This window comes from Ipomoea triloba, chromosome 10 (assembly GCF_003576645.1).
Source record: "Ipomoea triloba cultivar NCNSP0323 chromosome 10, ASM357664v1".
Taxonomy (NCBI): domain Eukaryota; kingdom Viridiplantae; phylum Streptophyta; class Magnoliopsida; order Solanales; family Convolvulaceae; genus Ipomoea; species Ipomoea triloba.
This window is the reverse complement of record NC_044925.1, coordinates 5,023,146-5,042,625: the sequence shown is the minus strand read 5'-3', so window position 1 is coordinate 5,042,625 and position 19,480 is coordinate 5,023,146. Positions and strand designations below refer to the sequence as shown.

Genomic DNA, 19,480 nt, shown 5'->3' with positions numbered 1-19,480 from the left:
GGGTGAACACTAACATATTATATTCATGTCCAGTTTTATATTGTGTTAATGATCGTGTTGCAAATTGCTAGGTTCACTTAAAGCTACTAAACATATATCATTTAGCATATCCAATTATAAGATTAAGGAATAAGGGTCAAATTAGTTATTGAACCATAGACGAAAATGTAATTAAGCCACTAAACTCAAAAAAAAAAAATTGCAATTAGATTATTGAACATTCTAAAATTGTTCAATTCATTCCAAATGCTTGATTGTCACCTAGAAATGTCGGTAAATTTTGACATGAAATATTATGAAAACAAAAATTATTTGAAATTTCAAAAAATAAAAATAAAAAATTGTTATCGTGTTAGGATATGAATATTAGAAGGTAAAATTAAGAGAAAAAAATTAACACTATTCTTATTTTAATTATGGCTAAAAATATTTCATATGTTTTAATTAGTTATAGTTGTTCAATGCAAATGGATTATTCATTTATTTGGAAAAAATAAAATAATAAAAATGCTATAATATTTTTTTTTTGAATACTACTAACTCTAATACAATGCAGTATCCCGTATAAAGAGAAGGGTTTGATGCCACTGGACCACAAGGCCCTTGGCAAAAAAATGCTATAATATAATTTACCTAAAATAATTTGTTAGTCAAAATCGCAAATACAATATCCTAATTGCCAATTCCTAAATAAAGCAAATCTTGAACTAGTACATCCAATTATGCTTCTACACCTAAGCAAAGTAAAAAATCCATGGACAAATATGCCCTCACATTATAATCCCTACTGGCGTTGCTGTCCCACAACTTGAAACGTGTCATAATACAATTGGCTTAGTCCACTCAAGAGAACATGTGGAGTCGTAGACGATCGGCGATGGGTTCGAAGCCAGTACTCAGCAACGGAAAACATGTGGCTCACCGCTCGCTCTCAAATGGATCGCCGAAACTCAGAACAACAATGAAAGTTTCTCCTACACTGCGCTTTGTCCCCCACTCTTTCTATCTCTGAAACCTCGCAACTTTCTATCAATCTCTATATACTTTCTTGCCCACACAAAGTCTGCGCTGTTTCTTGAATGTAGTATTGCTGTACTTGGAATTCTTCATCACGAATTCAAGAAGCATAAGAAGAAGAAGCTTCTTTTTCCTTAAATGGCTGCTATTATTCAGGCAATTGGGGCCGCTACTACTCTCTCCTCGCCCAATTCCTTAGATTCCAAGAAGTTTCACATCTCTTCTCGCAGATCTTTCCCAGGTCGGGAGATGCTTCCTGTCTTAATTGATTGTTTTGGATGGGTTCCAACTTAATTTTATTTCTTACATTGAATTTATCATCTTTTTGTGTTCAGTATTTGATTTTCGGCTTCATATACTTACTGTTTGGAACTTTACTTGTTCGATTTGCTTGAACTTTCGCCTCATTTCATTCCTTGTGCATGAACTCGACATCGACTTTTGTTTAATTCCTTAAAGTTTTCGCCTTTTGGTCTTTCATTGTAATTTGGGGGTCATTTATTTTTGTTTCTCATACCCTCATATATATTCCCAGAATGTAATCTTAACCGATATTGTTTGCATTACTTAGGTATAGATTTTGTTTATATGCTTTAGCCTATATATGTTTAGAGTGAGTCTCTAGGGAGCGGGTCTGGATGGAAATATAATACTTATGTAGGGAAAAAATTGTAATACTAATAAGAAATAAATTGTTTCTTACGGAGTACTTATAAGTAAAAGTGTAATACTTTTAAATCAAAATTTAATATTTAGGATTGAATAATTACTTATAAGAAAAAATGTAATACTAATCATGGATAAATTGTTTAATTGTTACTTGTGAGATAAAGTGTAATAATTATGACAGAAAATGTGGTATTTTGATGAAAAATGTAATATTAAGAGTTGAAAAGTTATGTATGATGAAAATTGTACTCCGTAATACTTACTTATCAAAAATCCAACCTGTCTTACGAACTAGGATCCGTGAGATGGTCTCATAGGAGAATTTGCCTTATGTTTAATCGTTGTTTCCTACCTAGAGTTACAGGCTTGTCTTTGGGTAAGTTGTAGTTACTCATTTCTTTTATATCTCTTAGATGATGATTGATTGGAGGGATTTATACTTTGGAACTAATGAATTGGATGTTTTTTGCTTTCTCTAGGGAGGAAAGGAACCTTTTTTGTGATTAGATCTGATGGGAGATTAAGCTCTGGTTTGAACTGGAATGGAAAGAGAGCTGAGCAATTGGTTACTAGTGCTGTTGCGGTTAGTGTTCCTTCTTTCTATGTCACTCTTTGAATGTGTATGTTATTCTCTATTCGTAATCTGGAAGGTTGATGTGTAACCAACTCTTATATATTGTAGACAAAGGCTGATGGTGCAGCTGCTTCTACATCGTCCAAACCGGGGTGTGCTCACTTCTCTAGCTCTCTCTTCACAATCTATGTTGCGTTTTTATTTGGATAACCGTTGAATGTTTAGCTCCATTATGCTCTTAACTGCAATATATCTTTAAGAAGATGCAAAATATTGCACTAAATCCGTTTTTGCGCTGAGTATTTGATCAGTAGTTGCTCGTCTAGGAGCTAATTCGACAGAATTGGTGCATTATCTCTTAGTTCATGCTAATTCCTCAGTGTTTGTGTTAATTTACTCTTATCATTCTTTAATGAAAAAAATTCTGGAAGTTCTCGATGGAGTATTTGGTATGCAAGAATCTTGTTGACTCTCCAGAATGGAATCTTGATTCCAATCTCTATTTCCTTGTGTGTTGTTAGGAGTCCTGCATTGAAAATATAAGAGAGAATATATGCGTTTATAAGGCATGGGTTAGACTAACTAATTTGTTGGATTCAGTCTTTTAGTGTGGTTTGGCCCATCTTAGATCTAAGAAGCCATGTTTCCATAGGAAGCTATGTTCTATTCCATGGCCATTCTTTTATGTCATCAAATTAATTTCGATGAAATGATATTAAATTCCCTCGGCGAATTCTTTTCCAACATTTGCTCTATTTACAAGTTTGTGATTCTAGTGCACCAAAAAAGCCTGTGTTTTACTTGCTAACACAGCTACTTAATTGTGTATGCTGCTTTAAAAAATTTTTTCCTTTCTCTTAACTCGAGTTAATCCAATAGTTCCTGAATGGTTTAGATTACTTTGAGGTGATATTGCATCTTATGTACACTCATTATAGTTTTAAATTAATTTTGTCTATAAATCTTCGTTATCCATACTGCTATTCTTTGAGCTTTATTCATCATACTGCCCTGCCATTCATTATTTGAGTAAACAATTGATGAAATCGTTTTTTTTGCATCAAGGCATGAACTTTTGCTTTTTGAAGCCCTTCGGGAAGGGCTTGATGAGGAGATGGAAAGAGATCGGAGTGTGTGTGTGATGGGTGAAGATGTCGGCCATTATGGAGGTTCATACAAGGTCACCAAAGGACTGGCAGAAAAGTACGGTGATTTAAGGGTCCTCGACACTCCAATTGCCGAGAACTCTTTCACTGGAATGGGCATTGGAGCAGCCATGACTGGTCTCCGACCAGTTGTCGAGGGAATGAACATGGGATTCCTTCTTTTAGCCTTCAACCAGATCTCGAACAACTGTGGTATGCTACATTACACATCTGGCGGCCAGTTCAAGATACCAATTGTGATTCGGGGTCCCGGTGGAGTAGGCAGGCAGCTCGGGGCCGAGCACTCGCAACGCCTCGAGTCATATTTCCAATCGATCCCGGGAATCCAAATGGTAGCTTGCTCGACCCCCTACAACGCCAAGGGCTTGATGAAGGCTGCCATCCGAAGCGAGAACCCCGTCATTCTTTTCGAGCACGTCTTGCTCTACAACCTCAAGGAGAGAATCCCGGACGAGGAGTACGTCTTGAGCCTCGAAGAAGCCGAGATGGTGAGACCCGGGGAGCACGTCACAATCCTAACCTACTCAAGGATGCGGTACCATGTGATGCAGGCCGCCAAGACCTTGGTGAACAAGGGATACGACCCCGAGGTTATCGATATCAGGTCGTTGAAACCCTTTGATCTTTACACCATCGGGAACTCGGTGAAGAAGACGCACCGCGTGCTCATCGTGGAGGAGTGCATGCGCACCGGAGGGATCGGTGCCAGCTTGATTTCTGCGATAAATGAAAACTTCCATGACTACTTAGATGCCCCAATTATGTGTTTGTCATCCCAGGATGTTCCAACTCCATATGCTGGAGTACTGGAGAATTGGACAGTGGTTCAACCACCACAAATTGTTACTGCAGTTGAACAGCTATGCCAGTAGTGGTAGGAGATCAGAACAGCTTAGTAACTATTTTTCTCATACTCTCATGTTTGACTAATTCTGGTTTATTCTTATTTCGTACTGAACAATAATTTGTTAAGATGTCAAGTTTTGTAGTATTTGATGACTTGTGATGTATGTATGGCTTTTTTTTTATTCATTAGTTGTTTATTTGTGTTTCTAGTGCATTAAGAATGAATTAGTCTTATAAGATTGCCTCACATACATGAGATGAATAATACTTTTTTTAGCGGAAATATAATACGTACGTAAACCGTCTCACACAAGACCTACTCTTAGAAATATGTTTAAGCATGTCGATGTGGAGATGGATGCACAGGAGGTTGTCCATGCGGTGCATGGAGAGTGAGTTGGTGTTTGATCTTGTGGTTGATAATGTGAAAGAAGCTATAACTAGTGTTAATGGGCTGGTATTCTTATTTGTTAAACGATCCGCAAATCCTGTCGTCCATTTACTTGCTAGGGCGACCAGTTCTTAATCAGATTATAGTATTTGGGTTCATGTTCGGCTATTGTTTATTTGAGATGATTTGAGGTTCAATAATGAATAAAAGCTAGTTTTCCTTTCAAAAAAAATTTAAAAAATCATTGTATATTCATCTGTTAATGAGTATTAAATAGATTGTATATTCATTGTCTAGATAGCATGGAGAATGGGGAAACAGTCATCTCAAAAAAGGTAGAAAATGAAACATAGGATAAACGTGTAAAATATAAACAAAAAATATTATGGTATATTTATAAATATTTTTTCTTAATACGCATACATATTGAGTATATATTAGTTTTAGTTTCATGATTTAAAAATATTATACTAATAAATAAAAGTATTACATTCATCCTTTTATAAGGAAAATATAGAATACAGATAGGTTTACTACTTAACCAAAAAAAAAAAAAAAAAAAAAAAAAAAAGGTCTCATAGAGTCACCAAACATTGATATGTGCCGTTACTTAGCTTGTTAGAGGCACAATAGCAACTTTGACAATATATGTCTTGGGATTCGAATATTGAAATGAACAACCCTCTTAATGATACGGGTCTTAAAAGTAAGGAGCAAAAGACAAACTTGTCCTAGAAAATGAGGCCGAGTGATTCTTATACCTAAAATTAGTGGATCCTCTTATTTATAGGGAAAGTTTTTCTTTCATATTGGAACTCTAGCCTAGAAATGATTTTTTGATCTTCTTGGGTTTGTTTCCTTTTTTAGGCATTTTAGTTCTAAATGATGGTCTAATGCATATCCTTATTTGCATGGAAACTTATGTGAACTGGTTCATTAATTTATTTAATATAATATAATATCATTGTTATCTTCATTGCTTATATTGACAATTGAAACATGTATTCCATCTCAACTAAAAATCTAAGTAGATAATTAGATTACACATTTATGTTTATGTATTATATGTCATGTACGAGGGCAATTACTTTTGATGACCCTCACGTGTGTGAACTGATTACTTTTGATGAACTCTAAACAACATGAACGACTTTTGACAAAAAATTAGCTCTGATATCAAATTAAAACATGTATTCCATCTTAACTACAAGTCTTGATAATTGAATTACACATTTATGTTTATGCATTATATGCTCAACAAGCAAAAGCATAACCCATTACTTTAAACAAGTTCCTCTTTAGACATAATACATATATAGTAATGATCACATGAAAATCACCCTTCCTAAGAGTACATCAGAACTAATATGATGCATTAAAAAACTGATCTATTGATAAGATTTGTTAGAAAAAATTCAAAATTCATGTGTACATATAAAACATGTGATGTATGCCTGTATGCATTGGCCATTGGCAGATTGAACCAATTAAGAAAATAAGTAGGCAATAATTAAATTAAAAAAGTCTAATGTAGGAATTACTTTAGGGAATGCCAACTTGAGAATCGGCAGAAAAGAAAAAGCAAAATAAGTATATCTCTCGATAGGAACATAAAAAATTTGACATTCTTCGTCAAGAATATAGATATAACTTGAGACAGTTCATTTCTTATGTTCATACAAGGAAACAAATGAGAAAAAAGAAAAGAGTCCACTTTGTTCATCTGTCAGGGCTTGGTGTATGAGAAATTAACTCACAAATAAGATTTACAATGTTGTGCAACAAAACTAAAGGATGGATAGCAGCTGTACACTGGGGTGCCGAGAGATTCGGGAACAAAAACATAACATCATGTCTCAGGGGAGAAGTCTAGGCAAGGTAATTGTATATCTGAGGATTATTCTTGTCGCGCTCCAGGTATTCCCTGTCTATCAGGCTTTCGATCCTTTTCTTCAAGTCCGCGGGTTTTATTGGAAATTTAAGCTGTGTCACCAAAACGAAACATATTCAGTTCCAAGCAGAACCCACCCGATTGAAGCAACCATCAACCCTCCCTCTTCACTAATTCCCATTTCTCTAAAGAACCAAAAAATCTCACAAAAAGCAAAAGGATAGATAATAGCTGATAATACCCCGTCATCTTTGTTCATGCCTTCCCAAGGTATGTAGTATATGGCGAATTTATAAGGTAGTATCTGTTCTATACTTTCTCAATCTTTTTCAGCCCAAAGAATCAATGCCCCCACCACGGGGCTCGATCCTGTGACCACCCATTTGGAATGGTAACATCGGTGTCATCACACTACATAATAGTTGGCCCATTTTTTATTCTTTCAGTTTACTGAAACTAGCAACTCCATAGTTTACTCCCCAAACAACACATTATTTGGCAGAATTCAAGTGCATTAAGATTTTATTTTTTGTGCGTGTTTGTGTGGATCATGTAAATATACCTTTTCAGTTAGTAACCTGAATTATCAATCCATCAGTAAAGGGTTAACCACTATAAAAATTAAGGGCATCAAAAAAATTCTATTACCTGTTGAAAGAGCTCTGCTATCAAGAGGGTGTGACTAAGCACTTTTCTGGTCTTCATTATCCTAACAATGGCAGCATCAACCTACAGAGAAAATTGAATTAAAATAAAAAACTTTGCGAGTCTCAGGATTTGCAGTCAACAATTAATTCCATGATTATAACCTTATTAATTTTTATTGGGGAAGTTCTGCATAATTCAAAATTCAAGAGGAAAAGAGTCCACAAAACTGGAGTGTACACTGTTAGATACAAAGATGATTTTTCAGTCTTTAGATATTATACTCCCATCTGAAATATGATTTTTTTTTTTTCACTTCTCGAAGTGTACAGTAGACCAAATTTTGGGAGTATATTAGTTTAAAATTATGTGTTACATAAAGAATTTTCAAAAAACAATATTTTTTTTTAGATCTTGATAAGCAAAGCAGGAGTCTTTTTAGAAACAGAGGTACATTGGATAATATATTAGAAAATTAAAAGTAATATTTACATATATTGTGGACTATTAGGCACTTGTAATCAAATTTCGAGCAAAGTGTATCTAGTTGCAGACCTCTCTCTACAAATATTCTCCTACATGCTTAACAAATCAGGCTTGTCTTACCAGCAGGTGGTGACTCTCTGCGGCTAGACCTTCCAATCTATTATTTCTTAACATGGTACCTAAACCACCTTCGTGTGGCTTCTTTCTGGCAAGGTTACAGTTCAGATAAACAGTAACTGAACGTTGCTCTTTTTTGGTTCTATTTTCAGCTTTATAATTTCAACCATTTTCATGTATACTCTTTAGTCTTCCAATTTGAACTGACCTCTCCAGTTTATTTCTAAAAATTGAAAAATGAAAAGTGTTACAGAAGTTTCAAGTGAGGGGTGCATTGGAGTTCTTCAAGCAGTGACAGCCTTCAGTGCATCTGAAGAACAAGTTTCATGCCTAACTCTTTTCCATATCTTCTTCATGATGCTATCAATCATAAAGAAACCACAAGCTAAAGAAATCTTTACACGTTCTTTGTCCTTCAGGACACTTTCTTCTTCAGTCTATTGTCATCTTTGACATTGTTTGAATAGAAGATCGTGTGCTTCATCTTCTTTTGTAGGTTGCTTTTATAAACTAACTCTAGTTCCAGTTTCATTTTCTTGTAGTGCAACTTCCACCGATGTTTTTGAGGATTCGAAAATCAATTATTGGCAACATTTTTTAATCAGATTTGAAGGCAAGTTCAACAAAGATTATTTTCAATGCTACATATCACATAATGCTCAAAATCTGGTTGTTGAAGATGTAGCCAGTAATTGCTACAGGCTAATATTCTATCACATGCTTCACACATCAAGCTTCCACCTGATCTTACGATTAGTTATTTCTTAACAATGTATTTGTTCAAAGTTATGGGAGGTTTAACATGCCAAGGAGCTTCTAAAGTTGAGTTTAAGTTGGTTTATATTTTTTCTTCCTTTTCCTTTGTTAAACCACTTGACATAATACTAACAGTAAACAAGAGTTGTACAAGCAAACCTGGTATTGACGGTCCTGGAATACCCTCTCAGTGGTACTTGTGTTCTCCTCAACTGTTTCTTTCATCTGGATGGCATTTACCTGTATATATCAATTAGGTCAGCACTTACGCTCATCACATGAACACTAGATAGTTACTAATTTACTATATATACGATAAAGTGGGGTGATAACACGAGAAAAGGACCTCCATTTTTCATTAGCTGTACCTTTATACGATAAAGTGGAGCAGTAAATTGATCATTGAACACAAAGGTATCATCATCCTCCACATCTCTTCCTTTTGGTATCTGTAAGATCATTATAGTTTATCTTTAGTAGAGGAAGTATCAAATGAAAATGGAAAAATAAAATTGTTCCTAATAATTGTTAAGAATAAAACAGAATTCCACATTAGGCAATAACTACATACCTTTTGTAGAACCCGCACCTTCCCACATGCAAGAGATTGCAAAGTCCTCCTTAGCTCTTTATCTTCAATGCTAGTGGCCTCTCTTATATCTTGAAAGCTAAGATTTTCCGCATCATTGAAAAGCATCAAAACAACAGTCTGGCACAAAGAAGAGAGAATACCCATCAAAAAATAAACAAAAGGGTAAAAGAACTCTACAGAATGCAAGAGAATTCAAGTGAGACGAACCTGAAATAGGGAAACAGCCAGCTCCTTTTTACCTTTGGGAAATTCTGCTTTCAGGACACAATGGCCCAATGAATTTTGCCACATTAAGCGCCTCCCACTGTATTTGCTGAGGTAAAACTCCTTGAAAATATCCTACACCACGTGCCAAAATATTAAGGTGGTTATTAACTTAAATATGCATGCTTTGCACAGGGAACCAAAATGAGCTTATGCCCAACGCCCCAACCTGATACACATTGAGTTCATGGGGAAGCCGAACATCCATGGGTGGATATGTTGGCCAGTACCTGCAGCACAGTTACCATATGTTATTCATTCTAGAAAAGATGTTAAGATATTAAGATAAAGAGGAGGTAGTTCCTTCAAACTAAAAAGGAAGAAGAGAAAAAATTGACTCTTTGCCAAGATAGATTCCATAAAAGCATTAACTTACCCAGTAGTTAACACATGAACACTCATCTCAATTCCCATTGGGAGTTTAGTCCTTGCTTGGGATGATTGCTTAAATGATTCATTTATCTCTTTTGATAGTTCAATATCCTGGCCAATAATTTCATAGTATCAAGTAAATATAAAGCTAAAATTTTCAGAAAAATTATGCAGCATTACACAATACAGACAGTAGAAGTTATTTGAATACAAAGGCATCACTAGGCAGCAAATCAATCTACTAATAAGTTCATCGCTAGATGGAAATTGTCAGTATGTTTGCCCAATTGAGGAAATAAATACACTACAAACTGAATTTCATAAACCAGACCAAGAAGTTCTGGTAAGTAAAAATAGAAGAGATTTTAATATTTGAGAATTAAATATCAGCTAGCATAAAAATGTGCTAAATTCCCATCCTTCAACAGCATCTAACATGCCTAAACTTACCTTGAACATCCCTTCAAGTTTATTGGTAAATTGGCTACCACACTCTGTCTTCAACTGTAAAAACAATAGGGAAAATGTTAGTGCAGAAGCAAATAAAAGGCAAGTAAGGAAACTCAGCAGTTTAAAACTATACCTTTGAAATCATGGACTTCTCTGCGTCAATAGAAGCACTCTTTCCCAACAAAAGCCTTTTCGCAAGATCTTTCTTATAGAATGCTTCAAACACATCCTTGCCCTATAACAGAAATAATATATATCAGCACAACTTAGATGGCACTACAATACAGAAGTTGTTAAAATACTGCCAGCATGAATAGGGTAACATTACTTTTAAATTTACTATTTTTCTGATGAACAAATTCTTATACCTGTATAAATCTGAATAAAACCAAAACTTTATCCAGAGTACCCTCCAATTCCTCCTCTGATGTACCCTTATTCCCAGCACGAAGTTTTTCATCCAAAAACTTAGCAATCAGCTCAGCAGGGCGATTCTAGTAGAGGATAAAACAAATCATGAGCCTTAAAAATAGTTGCCAAACACTAAATGGAAATTACACTTTAATGTAATTTACTTCTCCCAAAAAGTGGTCATGAAGTCTACATGCAAATGAAGGCAATTAGTGTCAAAATGAATCATACCTGGCGGAGATTTATGAGATGCTCAAATGCATCCTTAATGGTGTTGCTAAATGCTTCATTTTTACTTAAGCTTTCTTCCCATATCTTATCAAGAGATGCCTTGAACTCTAATAGGTTGGAAACCATATCTTTGTCTTTTTCTTCATCCATAACAATGCCCTGTCCAGTTCTTCGGATGTATGAGCTAAGGGCTTGCCTTAAGGATTCAAGGGCATTCACCCTTGAGAAAAGCATATACATCCTTTGAATATCCTCAATACGACTCCCATCTATTAGCATTGTGAAACCCTGAACAGATAGTAACAGCTATGATTAATAAACATGCATATTGCACTTCATAGGGATGGTCAGGTTTGAAATTTAATTCATGAAATAGACACCTTATCAAGAATTGCAGAGATATGGCGTTCTAGTAATTGCTTTTCAGTAGTTGCTATCAGTGGTTTTCTTGTACTTGCATCAAGATAATGCAAACATCTTTCCTGTTCTTCATGCAACCTTACCTGAAAGAGAAAAGATCACCCAAGTAATTAAATACTAAAATGCTATTAAACCATTCATATATGGATGGCACTTTGACACAGAGAATGTCTAAAACCATCACAACCAAGGTGCCAGAGAACAATGGAAAGAAAATTATACCTCTACATGTTTCAGGTAATCTGGCACATCTGCTTGTTGCATGAACTTGACACCTTCAGCAGCATAAAATTCAGAAGTGCCCTCAAGAAATGGCTTCTCAAAGCTCTCTGAATAAATTCCTAAAGCAGTGAACATCTTCAAAAGATGATTAAGAAGAGTCCTATCAACTGCTTCACCTAATCTGAAAGAACAAGGCCAAAGTGGAAAAGATTTAGAAGAAAAATACTGAAAAAGTCTACTTACAGAGTTACAGTGACTAACTAATCATTCTTACTCCCTAACTGCTTTGTATTTTCCATTTCATTTTTCTAAGGAAATATTTCCAGTCTAAACAGAAGAAATCTCATAGGAAGAAATGTTGTTCAACAATGTTGAACCAAATGATTTGTAAATAAAGAATCTGGAGGAAAAACTTAAAGAAGTGCATACAAGGAAGCCTTGTAACATCTCAGAATCTTGACAGCCAAACAAGCATCTTGTATTTTTGTCCAGGTCTTACTCACCAAGAGTTACTTGAAACTCATTAAAATTTTAGAAATTCAATAAAAATAAACACGCAAAGTAACAGAACAAAAACAAAATAGTTTATAACATTGTAGCCGGAGAATGGAAGCTACCTCTCACTCTCAATCATCTGTAGAAGGCCAAACACCGTTTTGTGTTCTACTTCCGAAGCAAGAGAAAGATGTTTGCGAAAAAGCTGTAGGCCCATATCCCAAAGTGAACGAACATTAGGAGTTTGTTTCACATATGTTCTATCAAGATACAAAGCTATACCACGAATCATCAACATCTGGTCACAAAAGTCCTGCCAACACTTCTCAACAAGTGATAAAAACACCACCAGATCTTCACTTTGGCCAACCAAAGACTGCAGTGCTGCAGCTACGTGTGCTTCACACTCTTTTTCAATCCGCTGATAGAGACTTCCCCCCATCTTGTGAAGACAAAGGTCATTGACAGCCTAATGACAGGAAAGCTCATCAATTGACACTCGAACTATTTTATTAGAAATGATGAAGGATTGAAGATATAGGAATATGTACCTGGTAGAGCTTCTCCAAGTCACAAGGATCAGGCTGCTTCAAGAATATCGCACTAATAGCCGACTTTAGTGTTGACCATGTGTCGTCTTCAAAATTTGTTGGTAATGTTGGTTTTGCTACAGAGAGAAATGATAAAAATAAAAAGCTAAACATACAAAACACTATACCAAATAACTATCAAACATGGTCCATATAGATTCTACAAAATCAAATGCCATCGGAATAAATTAATACAGTGGAAATTCACATTAGACTAAAGCCTAAAGGAATGATAAATATAATTGCGTTCTAGAGGTTCATCTGCTACTTGAAAAGATTAGAAGACATGATATGATTACTATATTGGTCAGACCAAATAAGCAAGACACTTAACACCATTGAAGGTTTGAGGAAGGAAGATGTATGCCATCTTACCTCTTTGCAGAGGTTGAACCACATGACAAACCTTCAACAGGTGAGCACTTGGCCTCTACACTAAGCCCAAGTTCATATCATTACCAAATTAACTATTGGAAATGCTCTTTACTAAATAGTTTTGCTCAGGAAATATCCAAAATGGCAACACCACAAGTATAATCATTTATATCTTTAAATTAACATAAGCACAAGTAGGGATGGCAATTTCAATCCGCCCCGCGGATATCCACCCGAATCCACTCCGCATGCGTCGGGTTTTTTTGGGTGATAGTGGGTGGTGGATCGGGGGTGGGTCTTAAAAATGTAAACCCGCGGTGGGTCGGGTTGGATTCGGGTTTTAGGTACAAAACCCGCCTAGCACCCCACCCGACCCACCATGTGTGCATACATATATATAATAGTAAAAAAAGTAGTACTAGTATATAGTTAATTATAAAAGTTTCAATAACTTTAGGTAACTTTTTACTATTTTATATCTAAACAACTAAAATTATTTTTAAAAATTAACAATTTAGTTATTATATTATAATATTTCTATTATTTTATGTTTTAGTATAACTAATGAATTTTGTTGTTTAATTATGTGTAAGTAATTTTGATATTATTTTTTGAAAAAATAATAAGTTGATAAGTGGTGGGTACCCTAGTGGGCACTCGCACCCGGTGGGGGTGGGGATGGATTCTAAAAAAGTCCACCCGATGCGGGTTGGAGGTGGGGGTGGGTGGAGAAAATAAAAGGTGGGTCGGGTGATGGATGTAGCCCTCCCCGATCCACACCCGACCCATTGCCATCCCCATATTGACATCAACGTTTCACTACTAATGTCTGAAAATTTTAAATCAGTGAAGTGTCAGATATAAGTTTCGAAGGACTAGAAATTATGTTTATTTTGCAAGCTTTCTTTCTTTATCTTCACAAGGATAAACATCATACTAATACCTAACAGTCTAACACTCTAAAGAGAGTAAAGGCATTACTTCAAGTATCGCTGAAAAAGAGCTCTATAATTCTGAAACTCGATAGTGTAAAATTTCAAGATCCAGGTTATGTTTTCAATTATTAAAATAAATTCAACACTTCAAATGTTAGCAGAATATAAACGGGGCAGATTAGATGGAAAAGAAAAAAATTTCATTTTTGATCACTTAGCTTTAGTAGCATTCTCAAAATTAGTCATGGACTTCAAAATTGCCTAATTGCAATCTTGACGTTTAAGATAGCATAAATTTATGTTCTTCTATTAGGCTTTGGGTTAAATTGGAGAGAGGTAGCAAACCGTTTAATTATACTATTCATGTCATTTAGTTTAGCTTCATATCATTTTAATTAATAAAACAGTCATGTGACTTTTTAGTTGGATGTTTTTATTAATTAGGTGTTTCACTATAATCAAGGACTAATATTTACTATGTGACCTAACCCTAGTATAGAAAAGTCTTTTAAGACTATTTTACAGGGGAACTTAATCTTTATTATCAATACAATTAATGTTTAAGGTTTACTCAAAACCCTAAATATCTTAATATCTTATGAGGCTCAAATCTCAATCTAGCCATCTTCAGTATCAAATTAGGTAATAATTTTCTGTTATAGACCTGTTAACTGATACAAATCAGGCAGGAAAGGAAAGTAATCAAATAATCATTCTAGTGGAAGCATAGAATAAGGGATTGACTGATTATGTAAATCCTTGCTTATTTTATGGAGCGTATATTTAGGGATTGACTAATTATGTAATCAGTAATTGATGCTCCTAGCCTCCTACCTTATTTTACATATGGTAATGGATTATAAATAGGGACCATCTCTTAGAAGAGAGGGCATCCAGTAGAATTGGAACAATTAGCTCTAAGTAGCTGTGGGCAAGAATTTATTCTTGTTGGAGGATATTCTTCGAATTCCCTTGTTTTTCTTTCCTTTGGTTTTACTTTATATTATCATAATCTCCTAGGTTTCTTGGTTCAAATTCATCCTGTCTCTTTATGCTTATCATTAACACATTGGCTTTAGAGCAAAGGGCGCTAAGTAAGGGTGTACATGTGAAACCAAAGACTAGAAAACCATCACTGAGACCCTGACTGAACCGAACCAACCTGTTTTCACTTTCAGAAAGCTGAAAACTGGCCAGTATTGCTGCAGCAAAACCTCAAACAATTTCAATGAGTATACTGTCCTCACAACTATTTAAAAAAATAAAAATAAAAATAAACAAATAAATAAAAAGAAGTAAAACTACGAAATGAAAATACAGAGGAAATTTTTTTTGACAATGTTTTAAGGTCTAGATGTTCCTTGAAATAGTAATCCTCAATACTGACATCCATGGTGATGAGAAACAAAAGGGCTGATGATTTAAATGAAAACAAAAAAAAAAACAAAAAAAAACAAAGAAGCCTTTTGTCTTTTGGGCAAAGGGATGATTTATTAAGAACAAGGTCATTTAAGAGCAAGGATGAGTGGCGGAAGTCTATATCCCATTTTAAAATAAAATCAAGATGGAACCCAAAACTGTTGAGTTCTTGTTAAATAGGGTACATCTTGGGAACCTGAATTTTGAAGGGAATTTTTTAAGTAGGAAAGCCAAACAGATCCAAACCAGCCAGCTCTGTTCGTTTTCAGTTTTAAAGTGATGAAACCAAATGGTTTGGTTCAGTACTTCAGTTTCTGGTTTTCCCAAAAACTAATATGAATCTCAAATCACAATCTAGCCATCTTTAGCATCAAATTTTCTTAATCTTTTGTTTAGGCCTGTTACAACATCAAATAGGCTAGGTGGAAGGATATTTCCGTAATTTTATTAGTGCTCTGTTTAATTCCTCTGTATATATGATCTCTTATTTGTACACTACAAATTTTGCATACTTCTACACAAAGCTGACTTACCTTTATTCATGCCCTTGTCAAACCAATAAACTACTTGATACTTGGCATTTGAGGACATAGATAAAGCAAAGCCTAATTAGCCTTGTGTAAAAGTGTGTAAAAATTACAGCATGCGAATAGCACTATTCTCCTCATTTTACCTTCATTCTAAACCATAACTTACACATCAAAAATAAGATGAGTCTCAAAATTAGGGGAAAATAAGAGATGGGATATAAAGAGGAACAAAAGAGAGTGCTAATGAAATTACAAAATACCCTTCAACCAAACTTACTTCCATCTATTTAATCCAAAACCTAACAGAAACAATAAAATCAGTACTATTACAAAAGTCTACGAATGTCGCTTTGGCAATTTTAGATTTGGAAATAAAGTTCAAGAATTCCACTATACTTGAGGGGCCAAAAGTGAACTTTTCTTATCTGTAAAATACCGTATTATTTTAAGGTTACAAAAAGCTTAGTAGTTGAGTGGTGCCTTACCACTATTAAGAGGAGAAGATAGTTTATCAGTTTCAACCAAAGATACAGGGTTGCAACCAGCAGAATAACTATGTCCATCAGTCCATGGCCCAATCATTTCATCCTCGTTAGAAACAAATGTCACTAACAAGTTAACATTTATGACGTTTTGACAAGAATTTCCTGTTTCTTATCGGTTATATGAAAAAATTCCTCTAACACCCTCAAAATAAGAAAAGCAAAATGGTTGGAGATGAGCAGAGACTACCACTTTTGATTTTGTTATATCACCATGATAAAAGGCATGCTCTACTGCCTCTACATGGAGCCCATGTGTTGCAAGATTAAATCCTTAGCCTAGGAAAAACATGTGAACCAATCAACTCAGAGTTCAATTTGGTTATTTATAAGACACTAGCAAAAAGTCACACAAGTCGTTTCCTTTTACTTTTTCTTTTTTGAGATGTCACTTAACTCTTCTTTCACCTTTCACTTCTCATAATATCTTACCTTTTTGTTAATTCATTTTTAGTTGGTTCAGCCTTTACTTCAAATTCATGATCTTACCAGCTTCATGATGTTCTTCTTACTGGCAGTTGTGTCAATTGTTTAGCAGGCATGCCAGGCAACCAGTCAGACGCAAGTTTTGTGGCTTTTTCCAGTATGAGAATATGTTAAAAAAAAACCTGTTAAAGAGTAGCTTTTAAGTCATAAAATTTGCAGCAAGTTTCTGTTTAATTTACTCAATACTCAGTTTTGGTCATAAAAATCTAGGCTCAGCTTATTATTTTGAGCTTATTTTTATTTTAGAATCCTTTCATTCCAATTCTTTTGTTTTGATTTTTTCTTCTTTTTTTATTTGGACAAAGAGAACTATAAATAGACTCCTCTCGGTCCTACTGTTTGAAGTTCATTCTTGCCAAAGTTTCAGATTTTATGCATATTTAAGTTTTATTTCTCATCTTCCACCTCTGGAACCCTTTAGGTTTAAAATGGTTTTGAAATGAAACTCTTAGCAATGTTCACACTCTATCCTAGAATTCTACACGCTATCTATCAAGCATGTAGAATACAGAAAAGTTCCACCATTCTCTAAGAAATAGAAAATGATAAGATATCAGCTGAGACTATCAAAATATATCGAACAAGATTAGGATATTAGTCACATTAATTTCATAGCAATATGTCACAAAGTTCAAAATGATAAATAGCATTACTGTTAATGGCATACTGTCCTCCTTTATAAGAAAAAATTAAGAAGTAATATCCTTTAGCAAGCTTACTTGCCAAAACAAGAAAACTCAAATTGAATAGCAGTTCTTCACACGTCCCTCATGCTAGGATTTATTTATGAATTAACTTTGGCTTTTACCCCCAAATGCAATAAGAAAATCCCAATTGAGCTAAATTTCAACAATTATATATACCATTAAATGTTTGGATCACCAAAGCACATGCAAAACAACCTCAATCCTAACAGCTGAAGTTTATTTGTTAATTGAAAGGATGTGAAATAATGTCTGGTGATCATCTAATTTACTTAGACACCTCATTTTCATTTTGGTTACTGACATGAGCTAGAACCAGCAAAATTGGGATACAACTATACAAATGACTAATACTGCAGAAATAAAAACCACATATTTAACCAGATTCACAGGACATAATAATGGAACAAAAGCATAACTTATCAGTTCATAAATGCCCAAAAAAAATTTTAAATTCTTAGAACCCTAATATCCCCTAATATCCCCTAACAATTTAGCATATATAATTCAATTAATCATGTCCGATTAACAAAAATACAAATATCATTTCAGAACTTAAGCAAATGATACACAAGAATCAAGCAATTAAAAGATGTCCCAGGGACGAGGAAAACGGAACCTTTAAGAAGCTTAATGACTAGCTTCTTGGCAGGCTGAGGAGGAGTGGCCTTCTTTCGAGACAAATTGGCAGTGACGCCACCGGAAGTGGCGGCGCTGGTAGGAACATCGGCGGCGAGGCTCGGATCCTCGATGTTGGCGGCGAGAGAAGGGTCGGAGGAGAAGTGGACAGCGTTGTTGTTAGTATCAAGAGAGCACGCGACGGCGTGGGTCTTGGCCTTCTTCATCGCCTGGGAGAAATAGAGCGGCGGCGGCGGCGACGGTGGAGGCGCTCCGCTGGTGCCGGCGGTGGAAGTAGTGGTGGGAGAGCAAGAAGATGAGCGCTTGTTGGGAATGGAGGGGTTAGTGTTGTTAGGATGAGACATAGAAGAGAGAGTATAAATCTTAAGAGCGCATTGTCTTGCGATAGACAGAAGAAAGAAAGAAAGAAAGAAAGAAAGAAAAGAAAACGCTTTAACTTAGACAAAGAGAAAGAGGAAGAAAACCAAAAATTTTATAAATTAGTATAAATTTTCAAAACAAAATATTGATATTCTCTAGTCTTTATCTAAAAGCTAGTTCTAGATGTGATTATGAATTTATAATTTCATTTGTTGAGTCAAATTTCTTTGTGGACTCACATTTTATCAATTAGAGTGGCTCCAATCGTTATACCGTGAACCAGGTTCGCAGTGCACTGTAAATCTTGATTCTAAACGACTTAGTTTTGAATTTTAATTTTGACAGCGGACGTTTGTTATTCAATTCACGTTACAAATTTTTTTTCTTTTGGAAATCATGTATATGTGTCTTGTGTTATGCATTTTTGTGTCTCATGGTATGCAATTCTCTACCTGAAATAAAGTATATTTAACATGCGTTTTTATGTCTTGTGTTATTCGTTTTGGTGTCTTGTGTTATGCCTTTTTGTATCTTATGTTATGCAATTCTGTAATTATATTGATTTTGTTGACATGGACTAAAGTAAATATAGAACATGTGTATGTGTTTTGTGTTATGCGTTTCTGTGTCTCATGTTATGCAATTCTGTACCTTAAGCTTATGGGTTTTGTACATGAAATAGATTAGTAGTTGTGTAATACACAACATATCGTGTGTCTTATTTTACGAATATATGTCTTGTATTATGAAATTATGTGCCTATAGGACATATATTATCTACATAAATCAGATTTGAGAATAAGTAAATATATAACATGTGTATGTGTCTTGTGTTGTAAGTTTTTGTGTCTCGTGTAATGAAATTTTGTACCTAACCGTATTGAT

At 34.9% G+C, this 19,480-nt stretch overlaps 2 protein-coding genes across 2 annotated transcripts; one reads left to right on the top strand and one right to left on the bottom strand.

Annotated features, from left to right (window-relative positions):
• The first annotated feature begins 904 nt into the window (after positions 1-904).
• Positions 905-4,461, top strand: LOC116031563 (pyruvate dehydrogenase E1 component subunit beta-3, chloroplastic). The gene is made up of 4 exons (XM_031273804.1): positions 905-1,258; positions 2,166-2,269; positions 2,369-2,412; positions 3,326-4,461. The coding sequence occupies exons 1-4, from the start codon at positions 1,156-1,158 to the stop codon at positions 4,296-4,298; spliced, it is 1,224 nt and encodes a 407-aa protein (XP_031129664.1). The 5' UTR covers positions 905-1,155; the 3' UTR covers positions 4,299-4,461.
• A 1,785-nt stretch (positions 4,462-6,246) lies between these two features.
• LOC116031534 (cullin-4-like) lies at positions 6,247-18,646 on the bottom strand. Its single transcript, XM_031273761.1, has 17 exons — positions 18,216-18,646; positions 12,567-12,682; positions 12,138-12,484; positions 11,521-11,701; positions 11,259-11,381; positions 10,879-11,166; positions 10,605-10,730; positions 10,370-10,471; positions 10,237-10,290; positions 9,791-9,897; positions 9,584-9,644; positions 9,358-9,489; positions 9,130-9,267; positions 8,927-9,007; positions 8,718-8,798; positions 7,203-7,283; positions 6,247-6,646 (listed from the first exon to the last, which is right to left on the bottom strand). The coding sequence occupies exons 1-17, from the start codon at positions 18,577-18,579 to the stop codon at positions 6,533-6,535; spliced, it is 2,496 nt and encodes an 831-aa protein (XP_031129621.1). The 5' UTR covers positions 18,580-18,646; the 3' UTR covers positions 6,247-6,532.
• Between the last annotated feature and the right edge of the window lie 834 nt (positions 18,647-19,480).

Excerpts from the sequence above, each read along its gene's own strand:
- LOC116031563 (XM_031273804.1), top strand. The coding sequence starts at position 1,156 with ATGGCTGCTATTATTCAGGCAATTGGGGCCGCTACTACTCTCTCCTCG. Across the intron at positions 2,270-2,368 it reads TGGTTACTAGTGCTGTTGCG|ACAAAGGCTGATGGTGCAGC; the intron begins GTTAGTGTTCCT and ends TATATATTGTAG. Across the intron at positions 2,413-3,325 it reads TCTACATCGTCCAAACCGGG|GCATGAACTTTTGCTTTTTG; the intron begins GTGTGCTCACTT and ends TTTTGCATCAAG.
- LOC116031534 (XM_031273761.1), bottom strand. The coding sequence starts at position 18,579 with ATGTCTCATCCTAACAACACTAACCCCTCCATTCCCAACAAGCGCTCA. Across the intron at positions 11,702-12,137 it reads CAGATGATTGAGAGTGAGAG|ATTAGGTGAAGCAGTTGATA; the intron begins GTAGCTTCCATT and ends TTGTTCTTTCAG. Across the intron at positions 9,490-9,583 it reads ATGAACTCAATGTGTATCAG|GATATTTTCAAGGAGTTTTA; the intron begins GTTGGGGCGTTG and ends CACGTGGTGTAG.